This window comes from Ranitomeya variabilis, chromosome 7 (genome assembly GCF_051348905.1).
Source record: "Ranitomeya variabilis isolate aRanVar5 chromosome 7, aRanVar5.hap1, whole genome shotgun sequence".
Classification (NCBI taxonomy): domain Eukaryota; kingdom Metazoa; phylum Chordata; class Amphibia; order Anura; family Dendrobatidae; genus Ranitomeya; species Ranitomeya variabilis.
Genome location: NC_135238.1, coordinates 7,728,507 through 7,741,217, shown reverse-complemented (window position 1 = coordinate 7,741,217; position 12,711 = coordinate 7,728,507). Strand labels below are relative to the sequence as shown.

The 12,711-nt window shown below is 44.8% G+C and overlaps 1 protein-coding gene across 1 annotated transcript in view; it reads left to right on the top strand.

Moving 5' to 3' along the window:
- The window catches only part of LOC143785261 (uncharacterized), a 74,302-nt gene that overhangs the window by 48,730 nt on the left and 12,861 nt on the right, over nucleotides 1-12,711 (top strand). The window contains exons 13-16 of the mRNA XM_077273995.1: nucleotides 694-837; nucleotides 3,234-3,390; nucleotides 4,805-5,004; nucleotides 5,064-6,206. Of these exons, the coding sequence (XP_077130110.1) occupies nucleotides 694-837; nucleotides 3,234-3,390; nucleotides 4,805-5,004; nucleotides 5,064-6,206 (1,644 nt within the window). The remainder of the gene's footprint in view (nucleotides 1-693; nucleotides 838-3,233; nucleotides 3,391-4,804; nucleotides 5,005-5,063; nucleotides 6,207-12,711) is intronic.

Here is a 12,711-nt window from a genome sequence, read left to right as displayed (position 1 = left end):
AGGTTAGTGGGGTCCACCACGTGGCAGCCCCCGATCAGCTGTATGTAGGCTGAGTATAGAACAGTGCCATATACCGAGCTGTGGCCGTTCTTGGTACTGCAGCTCAGATCACATTATTATTATTATTAGACATTTTTATAGCGCCATTTTTCCATGGCGCTTTACATGTGAAATTCACTTTAATGGAAGCTGAGCTGCAGTTCTGAGGACGGCCACTCCACAACGTGTGGCGCTGTGCTGTTCTGATTCCGTTCCCTGTGTATTTCAGGCCGCAGCAGAAGATGATTATAGTTGATCGCTGAGGTTGGACCCCACTGATCTGATATTGAGAGCCCACCCTAAGTCCCTATTATGGGCTGCTCTTGGAGCGATGTTGCACAGGACTGGGGATGAATACAGGGGGATTGGAAGAGCTCCAGTCATGGGAAGTGACGGAGTTCAGTGAGTTATGTAACAGGCTGCAGTGAAGTCACGTTGTCCCTGTCATCACGTCTCTTAGACTTATTTATATTAATATTTCTGGACTCATCCGTCCACGATTGTTCCCTCTGAGCACCTTCATTATGTAACGTCCGTCTATAAGTTACTTATTGTTCTTCGCTCCTTACACTAATCACTTCCATGTGAGTCCTGCCATGTGTCCTGCCGCCAACATGTGCCACAGCTCTGACCTCACGTGGTCCTCACCTCCAGGAGATCCTGTCCTTCCGGGTCCCTATCAATGAGGCTTCTCACACAGAGGCCCGGGAGCAGCAAGAAGAAGAAGATCATTGTTCTTCCTGTGATCTGCGCCAATTACTCCTCTGTTATAGTGATACATTTACACTAATTGTCCTGGTACTTACCTACAGAGCCACCTGACGGCTTCATCTTCTATCCTATCTGGAGAATATAAGGAGCCGATCCTTATGTAGGGGATGTGGCAGTACATATCATACTCCACTCCCTTCTCCTGTGATAAAGTTCTTATAGCTGCTATGTGCCTAATGTATATAATGTTATATTGCTTATACTTGTTATATAGGGAAAGCATAGTACTGAAGTTTGTCCATTAGATGGATTACTTTAGAATAGTGTACATAGTACTAGATGGAATTCCACATAGTCAGGAACTATTTAATGTAGGAGGGGTCAGCTGCAGCTAAGAGAAGGAGCATTTCCTGAATTAGGGAGAAGACCAGGGTGCCCAGACAGTCCACACAGGCTTAAGTGCCCAGGACAATAAGCAGCAACCACGCAACATTGTTTTACTAAAAGGAGAAAGCCCAGACATCCACAGCATCAGGCTGGAACAGCAGAGGCCAGTACAGCAGCGGGAAAGGAGAAGCAAGACAGTACGGGGGCACCGGTAGCTCCAGGATGTGGCAGCTTATAGCTTGGGCTGATGCCCTCAGTACCGGGGCGAAACAGTTGCTGGGGGAACTCCCAGATGCAGTGAGCTTGGAACAGGAGGATGCTGGGTCACCACAAAGCACAGTACTGAAGGGCAGGTCACTTGCCAGGTGTCAACTAGCTTCGGAGATGGAAATTCTCTTGTCTGGGGCGAAACAGACTAAGGAAGGGCTAACCGTGGCAGAGAAGAAATGGGAGGATGCTGAGGAACTGTGCGGCACGGTCCAACCCTGGTGTGTGCTGTGTGACAGGAAGGAAGGTGCAGGGAAAGAGAAGATGTGTAATGCGAATCCTTTTGTAAATGCTGTGAAGAATCTGGATGTTCATAAAGTTAACAGTAAAGTTTATTTGAAAGTTGCAAAGGACTGTGTCTCGATCTTTATTACACCGACTGATGGGAACCTACAGCAAAACTGAGGTGACCCTGACGGCGCAGAAAGTGGAGCCACAGGTACACAAAGTGATGGACAATGTTTTCATGTATTGGGAGGCCAGGGCGCAGACACACAGTAGTATTCGGCCATGTCTGCGGCCCTGGTCGTGTCCCTTACGCTTACTGTCTGTAAGACAGAAAGAAAAGTCATAAAAGTTCTACATCTGAGTGGATATACTTGGACTGATGTTAAGGAGAGGGGACAGACATTGCAGATGCTGTTTATCACTGCCCACAACTAGGGGGCGACTGTGAAGGAGGGATCAAGGCAGTAACCGCGTATAGAGCGCGTCCTGCCCTCAGCGGTGTGTAGACAATGCTCTGTGAGCTAAACAGCCCGGACTCCACAATGATACATTGTAACAAATTAGAGCTTTGTGCAGCTTCTCGTGTCTACAGCGTTGTCTTGACCACATTTGTCAAGTTTTTGAACTTGGCATCCGAGGAGAGGGCCAGAAATATGGCGTGCATAACACCAAATACCAAGGAGTCCACGCTCCATCCTCTCCATGCCCAGTGTCTAACACCTCACCACCTCACCTCTGAGACAGCGAGCCAGGCGAAACCTTCAGGAATTGCAGATTTCTTGAAGGCTTCAGAGGCACAATTGGCGACTCTTCCGGGAGTCTGAGTTTTGCTCCTCTTTGCCCTGAGCCTCATCTGTGGTCTACACTGGAGAGATTGGTTTCTGCTCCTCAGCTGTATAATGTGATTGTCATTATTTGCCTCTGGAAAATAACGAATGATCACTGGTAACAATCAGACATCTTGGAAATGGCAAAGAACTGTAACAGAAACTGCTAGGAAGTCTTTTTTTATTCCAGATTTTTTGCTGAAATTTAATATAAACTTTTAAAAAACTTGCACATTATAAATTACTGGTTGGGCCTTTTTATTATTTTTTATGTAACTATTTTACATTAGCATTAACCCTTTTGCTAACCCTAGCCATAAACCTAGCCTAAGCCTATCACTAACCCTATAGTGATAAACTCGGCACACACCAATTTGTTTGCAGTGAATAAAGGGGGGGTTTATTAAATGAGGTCAAGTACATACAGTAGACGTTTCGGTCTAATCAATAGACCTTCATCAATGTACTGAAAACAAAATATGACAGAATATGAGTAAATAAAGTATATACAAAAAAAATAATTAAAGGGTCATAACATGATAATAGGTATAGAACAATATTTGAGCAATGCTTTACAATGAGAATTGCCTGTGTACAGGCAAGGTAGGAAACATCAAAATATTTCAGCAGCAAGGAATAAGGCCATGAGGATATACAACAGATTAGGCCCAGATAAACATATCGATATATACATTGAACCAGTTTGTGTCTATTTAAGAGAAAATGAACCGCACCTACCCTCACTTAGTTAAGTACTAGTGTGCCCCAATGCAGGTGGTGGACAATCAGTCCTGTAAGAGAGTGGGAGGGAAATGTGATATTGTGTTCCCTAAGAGACATTACTGTGGGAAAGTAGAGGTTAACGTACCCTGTTATAGAAGAATAGCTCCTGACGTTAGAGAAGGAGCAGACCGCTGGAAGACAAAGAGCGGTAAGGCCAATATAAGTATGGTGTCTGGAAGTGCCGACTAGGTAGCGGGCGTGAACAGAGGTACACTTACCACAGTGGGAGGAGGCCAGTGTGTGCACACCGTGGACGCAGTATCCACCGCTTGTCCAGTGTGCCCCGGTGTCCCAATAGTGCGTCTCTTATAGCGTTCCCTGTGCTTCTGAATGTGCGCGGCCGGAAGTCCCAGACCGGAAGTGGAACAGACAGGCCGGTGACGTGTGTGCGTTCCACTGGACTGCGGAGTGGGCGGGGGTAAGTCCGGGTGTGCGTTCCAGCTAGCGGGCATGCGCATGGGGAGGACATGTCAGAGGATTTGTGTCTCAGGCGATGGTGATGATCTAAGGGATTCAAGTAGTGGAGGCGTGATCCTAAGGGATGGTGCCTTAGTAGAGGCGGTTCTGTAAAAGAAGGCACAAATATATTAGAATGTTGTACAGGCATTACATGCACATAATATCATAATGACCAGGCAGTTGTTGAAACAAAACCAGTAAATATATTGAGGCATGTGTTAAGCATGTTTAAAGCAGGACATAGGGTAAAGAGCGGTAGTTAGACCCATTATGGTAAAAATGACTGGATATCGTATTCCCTATTCAGGCCCCGTGGAGCAAGAGTCTGGAGTTCATGCATCCAGTATGCATCCAGTATGTTTATCTGGGCCTAATCTGTTGTATATCCTCATGGCCTTATTCCTTGCTGCTGAAATATTTTGATGTTTCCTACCTTGCCTGTACACAGGCAATTCTCATTGTAAAGCATTGCTCAAATATTGTTCTATACCTATTATCATGTTATGACCCTTTAATTATTTTTTTTGTATATACTTTATTTACTCATATTCTGTCATATTTTGTTTTCAGTACATTGATGAAGGTCTATTGATTAGACCGAAACGTCTACTGTATGTACTTGACCTCATTTAATAAACCCCCCCTTTATTCACTGCAAACAAATTGGTGTGTGCCGAGTTTATCACTATATTCAATACGGCTTGGGCCCCTACTTGAGCACCACCCCTCTTAGTAGTGCCTACGTTTATACTTCATACTGTAACCCTTACGTAGTGCACACTATAGGGTCATGAGTTCACTCACGTTCTCTTATAATGCGGAGGAAACATCTAATATTATAGCACAATCAACGGTTCCAACAGATTTCCTTAGAGTACCACCTAAGGAGACAAGAGGCCGGGATTGGGAGAGAGAACTAAGACGCTGCACAAACTTAGAACTTCACTGCACCACCCTCACGGAGTACTTAAAAGTCCAGAGAATACCGAGAGGTTTACGCGTTCCCCTTCGACCGACTCTCTTCAGTGACTCCGCAGATTATTGTACGCGTTTCGAAAAAATACTTAACAAATGTTCTTTCGATCTTATCACCCTCACGCTAGAACATCTGCATCAAGGAATCACTCATAGCAAGGAACAAGCAGCCAATATTGAGAGACAATTGACAACATCAACCACCGCCGAGGAATTCCACAGTCTACAATCCAGAGTTAATACTGCAATAGAACAACATCGTCGAGACACCGAAGCAAGGAAAAGATCCAAGTTTATTCGAGATACCGAGGATTACGAGCACAACAGAGTATATAAATGGCGAGACAATCCGAACTCTGGGGCTTTTTCTTCTCGTTTAAATTTCAGGTCCTCTACAGACATCTCATCCTCGGGGTCCGAACAGGAGAGACAGGACAGACCTCCACCAACCGGTCGTTTTTTAGGCCAGGGCCGAAGATCAACCAGAAGAAGAAGACCCGTCGAGGAAAGAGAACCTCGCAGAAATATGGACTTCACGAGAATTACGCGATCTCAGGTATTGACCCACTTGTGATTAACATCTCATCTAAATCACTGAGTATTGCCGAACATCAGATCCTACAAAAGGGTCTGTCGTTCTGCCCGAGTTATAGACTCAATACCTTTAATCTAGAAATGGATTTACAGAGATTTTACAGATCACTCAGACTTAAGCTACTTTTTTCAGAAAAAGACAGAATGAGTGTTCCAGAAACCATTTCGGAAGGTAATCTTCTCACATCCAGGAGCCTGGGTCTGAGAACCATGAGTAGCTATAGACCTCCTTTAGGATCACACGCACTTGAGACATTTATCTCATTTGTCCAAAACTCGTTCCAAAAACTCAGACAGGATCTAGATCAAGGAAAATTACATGTCCCGTCCAACCTTACCCCCCTGGACCAACAGGCACTGAGAACCCTTGAAACAACGAAAGATCTGGTCATAAAACCAGCAGACAAGGGGGGCTCCATTGTCATTATGGACAGAACCTCCTATATGAGCGAGGTCTCTCGCCAACTAGGGGACTCAACCATTTATATACCCCTACAGAGGGACCCCACCAACACTGTGAGGGACGTGATTCAACAAACACTCAGCAAATACACAAGTCTGGGCGTTTTAGATCTAAAAACGTGTGAATATTTAACAAAACCGCATCCCATCACGCCCGTCTTTTATGTGCTCCCCAAGATCCATAAACGCTTGGATAATCCACCGGGGAGACCCATTGTCGCCTCTACCGAATCGATCCTGTCACCCATCTCCATATATGTAGAAAAAGTCCTAACACCCCTTATCAAACAAACTACCTCCTTCCTATTGGACACAGGAGCCTTTTTGAATCTCATTGAGAATTTAAAAATGATTCCTAAGGGAGCATACTTAGTGACATTTGATGTGAAGGACCTATACACTTCCATACCACACTCGGAAGGGATTAAATCAGTTAGAAAATTACTTGTAGCATCAAATAGGACCCCAGAACAGGTGAACCTAATATGTGACCTACTTACAATAGTACTCACAAAAAAAATTTTTTTCCTCTTTGAGGACAATTTCTACCTACAAGTACGGGGCACAGCAATGGGCTCGAACGCTGCGCCCCCTTACGCAAACAGCTATATGGCAGATTATGAGGACAGCACCATCTACATCAATGACCTCTTCCGCACACATGCCATACTGTGGAAGAGGTACATTGATGACATTTTTTGCATATGGGACGGCCCACTTGACACTTTACAAACTTTCTTTAATTTTTTGAAAACCTCGTGGCCCGGTCTAGACTTTACCATGACTTACAGTCTGGAACAGGTCAACTTCTTGGACACTCTGGTGGTAAGAAATGACAAAGGCGAGCTATATACAGACATCTACTCAAAACCCACGGATAGAAACAGCCTGCTTCACTACCAGAGTTTCCATCCAACCAGGATGAAAGACTCCATCCCGAAGTCACAGTTTAAAAGGGTACACAGGATAGTCTCCAGACAGGACCTACGTACACAACGCCTTGATGAAATGCGGTCAAAATTTGTGGAGAGGGGCTATCCCCCCCATGTCTTGAACTCTACAGAAACCGCCATGGTAACACAGTCCAGATCCAAACAGGAGAACCGGGTTCCCTTTGTTCATAGTTACCATCCTATGGCCTACCTAATACACAAGTCAATACGGCGACATTGGCATATTCTCGGCACAGCTCATCCGCAAGTCAAGGAATTCAACTGTCCATTTCTTCCTTGCTTCAGGAGACCATGCAACATTAGGGACAGACTGGTTAAAGCCGACATAGGCCCCTCACGGATACCAAAACAACGATTTCTGATTAACCCAAAATTTGGTACCTTCCCCTGCCTAAGATGCACACAATGTAACAATATACAACGGGGTGGGGTATTCCATCATCCCCTCACGGGCAAAGAATACACGGTCAAGTGATACTACACATGTGACTCAGCTTTCGTAGTTTACCTTATAAAATGCCCATGCGGTCTCGGTTATGTGGGTGAGACCACACAACCCATACGAGATCGCATTTCAAAGCACAAATCTACGATTAGGTGCAAAAACCTCCTTTTACCTGTCCCTAATCATTTTGTTACCCACGGACATACCATAGCACAATTGAGGTTTCAAATAATAGACGCAGTGGCACAACCACGCAGAGGAGGAGATAGAGTTCGCCTCCTCAAGAAACGGGAAGCATACTGGATGCATGAACTCCAGACTCTTGCTCCACGGGGCCTGAATAGGGAATACGATATCCAGTCATTTTTACCATAATGGGTCTAACTACCGCTCTTTACCCTATGTCCTGCTTTAAACATGCTTAACACATGCCTCAATATATTTACTGGTTTTGTTTCAACAACTGCCTGGTCATTATGATATTATGTGCATGTAATGCCTGTACAACATTCTAATATATTTGTGCCTTCTTTCACAGAACCGCCTCTACTAAGGCACCATCCCTTAGGATCACGCCTCCACTACTTGAATCCCTTAGATCATCACCATCGCCTGAGACACAAATCCTCTGACACGCTCTCCCCATGCGCATGCCCGCTAGCTGGAACGCACACCCGGACTTACCCCCACCCACTCCGCAGTCCAGTGGAACGCACACACGTCACCGGCCTGTCTGTTCCACTTCCGGTCTGGGACTTCCGGCCGCGCACATTCAGAAGCACAGGGAACGCTATAAGAGACGCACTATTGGGACACCGGGGCACACTGGACAAGCGGTGGATACTGCGTCCACGGTGTGCACACACTGGCCTCCTCCCACTGTGGTAAGTGTACCTCTGTTGACGCCCGCTACCTAGTCAGCACTTCCAGACACCATACTTATATTTGCCTTACCGCTCTTTGTCTTCCAGCGGTCTGCTCCTTCTCTAACCTCAGGAGCTATTCTTCTATAACAGGGTACGTTAACCTCTACTTTCCCACAGTAATGTCTCTTAGGGAACACAATATCACATTTCCCTCCCACTCTCTTACAGGACTGATTGTCCACCACCTGCATTGGGGCACACTAGTACTTAACTAAGTGAGGGTAGGTGCGGTTCATTTTCTCTTAAATAGACACAAACTGGTTCAATGTATATATCGATATGTTTATCTGGGCCTAATCTGTTGTATATCCTCATGGCCTTATTCCTTGCTGCTGAAATATTTTGATGTTTCCTACCTTGCCTGTACACAGGCAATTCTCATTGTAAAGCATTGCTCAAATATTGTTCTATACCTATTATCATGTTATGACCCTTTAATTATTTTTTTTGTATATACTTTATTTACTCATATTCTGTCATATTTTGTTTTCAGTACATTGATGAAGGTCTATTGATTAGACCGAAACGTCTACTGTATGTACTTGACCTCATTTAATAAACCCCCCCTTTATTCACTGCAAACAAATTGGTGTGTGCCGAGTTTATCACTATATTCAATACGGCTTGGGCCCCTACTTGAGCACCACCCCTCTTAGTAGTGCCTACGTTTATACTTCATATTATCACTAACCCTAGACTGAAACCTAGCTCTAATTCTTATCCTAACGATAACCTTGTCTCTAACTCTAGCCATAACCCTAAACCTAGCTTTAACCCTTAATCTAGCCCTAATCCTATCACTAACCCTAGCTCTAACCCTCATCACATCACTATCCTTTTCTCCTACCCTAGCCTTAATTCTAAGCCTATCCCTAAACCTACCACTAACCCTAGCTCTAACCTTTACCCTAACACTATGCTTATCTCTAACCCTAGCCCTATCCCTATCACTAACCCTAGCTCTAACCTTTACCCTAGCACTATGCTTATCTCTAACCCTAGCCCTATCCCTATCACTAACCCTAGCTCTAACCTTTACCCTAGCACTATGCTTATCTCTAACCCTATCCCTATCCCTATCACTAACCCTAGCTCTAACCTTTACCCTAGCACTATGCTTATCTCTAACCCTAGCCCTATCCCTATCACTAACCCTAGCTCTAACCTTTACCCTAGCACTATGCTTATCTCTAACCCTAGCCCTATCCCTATCACTAACCCTAGCTCTAACCTTTACCCTAGCACTATCCTTGTCTCTAACCCTAGCCCTATCCCTATCACTAACCCTAGCTCTAACCTTTACCCTAGCACTATCCTTATCTCTAACCCTAGCCCTATCCCTATCACTAACCCTAGCTCTAACCTTTACCCTAGCACTATCCTTGTCTCTAACCCTAGCCATAACCCTAAGAGTATCCATAAACCTATCACTAATCCTAGCCCTAAAACTAGCTTTAACCCTTATCCTATTATTAACCATTTTTCTAACCATATTCCTAATTCCTAACACTAATAGAAACCCTAACCTTTTCTCTAACCCTAGCCCTAAACCTAGCCTAACCTGATCCTTACCATTAATCCTAACCCACGCTTAACTTTTACAAAGCCATAACTATAGTTAGTGTTCGAAAAAGCTTAGCACCATATCAGCAACTCTAAGCTTTATCATCTCGGTCGCTGGCTGTTTATAAAGGGTTGTCTTCTAATAAGCCCTTTCTATATTATTTTCCCGGTGACACTTTAGCTTTTCTGTCATGGATAAGATGCTGGTGTTTATTCTGCCTCTGATTGTGACTATTTGTATTAGGATATAACTATGGATCTATAGAAACTTCTATTCACAGATCACTTGTTCCATGGCACAATACTGAGGCCGGGGTTCATTATCCTCAGGAGAACGTTCTCAGCCCCCAACGTAAAGCCACCACTGTCTCTAGTTACCAGTCTTTTCAGTATGGAGCTGTCATATATGACAAGTCTGGAGAATAAGGCAGATGTTTCCTCTTCCACATATATAATATGTCACCAGTCAGCCAGAAAAACCCAGAAGCCATTGTGATATAGATGAGCGTCCATTGTCCGGTCCTATAAGGGAAGCATAAAGCAATTGTCTGCTGGGATTTATTAGGTAAACTCCAGAGCGGACGAGAGATCTGAAGACTTTGTGTTATAGACTAAGGAGGAGATTATGGCGGATAGGAAACACAAACCTTTAATCTCGTATGATAATATGATGAAAACTGGTGCAGAGAAACTATCTCATTGCTGGAGCCGCGTGACCTCGAGGGCAGGTGGAATAGACTTATGGCCACCCAACAGGCAGGATAACCAGTGTGTTTGAAAGAAACCTTGATGAGTCCTGTAATGGAGCAGCATGGCGGGTAACACTACCTACTGGATCCTACCAGAGGGCAGACCCACGATAGTATGTCTTTGTGTATCTGTGTCCACATATTCGCCTAGAACCACTAATATGCGGCCCTGATACAACTCACACACAAGAGGATCTCATCTGGCCAAGGTTCAGCCAAGTTGACCAAATAACAGATGGAACTCGATGATCTCAAATGGATTTGTCCTGAACTCATGGTCAGAAGAACGTCTCAGCTCTCATAAATCAAGGACAACTCAACAGAACATTTCCATCATGGCTGATGAAGATGTGAAAACAGAAGAAAACCTGCGGATCCTTATAGTGATCAAGGAATTTTGACTAGGCTGTAAACAAACATTTCTAAACATATGGGCCACCACCAATCAATGCTAATTACCAGCCATCTACTCACCACCAACCGTACACTAACCACTTCTCATCCAACCTACTAACCAACTATTCACCAATCATCGGCTTATCCATCGGAAGTAAAGAGGTAATGTCAGTATACCCGGTGGTCTGGGGTAAAGTCAGTACACCCGATGGTCTGAGGTAAAGTCAGTATACCCGGTGGTCTGAGGTAATGTCAGTATACCCGGTGGTCTGGGGTAAGTCAGTATACCCGGTGGTCTGGGGTAAAGTCAGTATACCGGGAGGTCTGGGGTAGTGAAAGGATAAAGTCTGTATACCTGGTGGTCTGGGGCAGTAAATTATTAAAGTATATCTGGTGGTCTTTAGGTAGTGAAGAGGTAAAGTCAGTATACTCGGTGGTCTGAGGTAAAGTCAGTATACTCGATGGTCTGGGGTAAAGTCAGTATACCCGGTGGTGTGGGGCAGTAAATTATTAAAGTAAATATATCTGGTGGTCTTCGGGTAGTGATGGGGTAAAGTTAGTATATCCCGTGGTCTGGGGTAGTCAAAGGGTAAAGTCAGTATATCCCATGGTCTATGCTAGTGAATGTGTAAAGTCAGTATACCTGGTAGGCTAGGGCAGTGAAGTAAAATCAGTATACCTGGTAGTTTGTGGTAGGGAATGATTAAAGGCAGTGTCATGGGTTTACCGCAACAGAGAGGAGCCAGAAGATCGCAGCGTCTGATTTCTTCTACTCCTGCACTAATGAGAAGCACTTCAACTTCATATTAAATGGTGTAAGTTTCTTTTAGCAGTGCATGGGTTAATCTGTTCAGTTGAGAGCTCCTGGAAGCTTTCCTGCATTAAGGCTCACAGCTGTTCACTGTTAGCCACTCCCTTCTCCTATATAAACTGGGCACTGGATAGCACTCATTTTCAGAGCCGTATGTTTGTGTGTTTGGTATTTTTTGTTACCCCTGTTCTTACTACCTTCTTAGTCTGGTGTATTACAGTATACTACTACTTCCCTCTTCCCTGGGTGGGTAAGGATACAGACTAAGGGCGGATTCAGGAGCTAAGGCACGGTACGTGGCCCCTGCATCTTCACCATCAGAAGTAATCCGGGACAGTATGAGCTAGGGCGCCAATGTTAGTGACAAGGAAGGAGCCCTTGGTCCCAGGATACCCATCAACAGAGTTGTGACAGTCAGTGTACCTGGTGGACTGGGGTAGTGAAGTAAAGTCAGCATACTTGGTGGTCTGAAAATGTTACATTGTTCATTTCTAATTTCTTCAGTTCTGGCTAAGATCAGGCAGAGTGATTATGGAGCGCTCTGCCCAATCATTGTGTGCCGAGCTCAGGGTGTCTGTGCATCCACGTTCTCTGTGGTAACAGAGGGGATCCAGGGTATCTGGAACCCTTCAAGTGCTCTCCTGGGAAGCATTACATTATCACGTGCAGCACATCATGTTATTCTGGGGCGGATAATCTGACTGTAACATGTGGCTGAGAGGGATGGGGACGTACGCTCATTATCCAGAGTCATCAACATCTAGAAGAATGGGGCGGATTATCCTCCTTCGTTACATAAGTGATCTGCCGCTTCTTCCAGGAATTCTGTCCGTAATGCAGGACTGTAGAAGCAGGCGTCTGTTCAGATGATGAAGTGCTGTCAGCCCTGAACCTGCTCAAATCTCTAATAATGACTGACAAATTACCGAACGTTCTGTGACAGCACAACATGACCCCACAAGTGCATAGAGACCCTCATAACAGCCCAGTGTAAGGCAGGGGTCTCAGGTCATTAGATTATATGATATATCACAAGCACAATATTATATTGAGGGAAAAAGGGGTTTAAACGTTGCCAATCAGGCGGCATCTAAAATGTTGTTTTGGCAGGTTCCCGCAGCCTGACTGACAGGGCC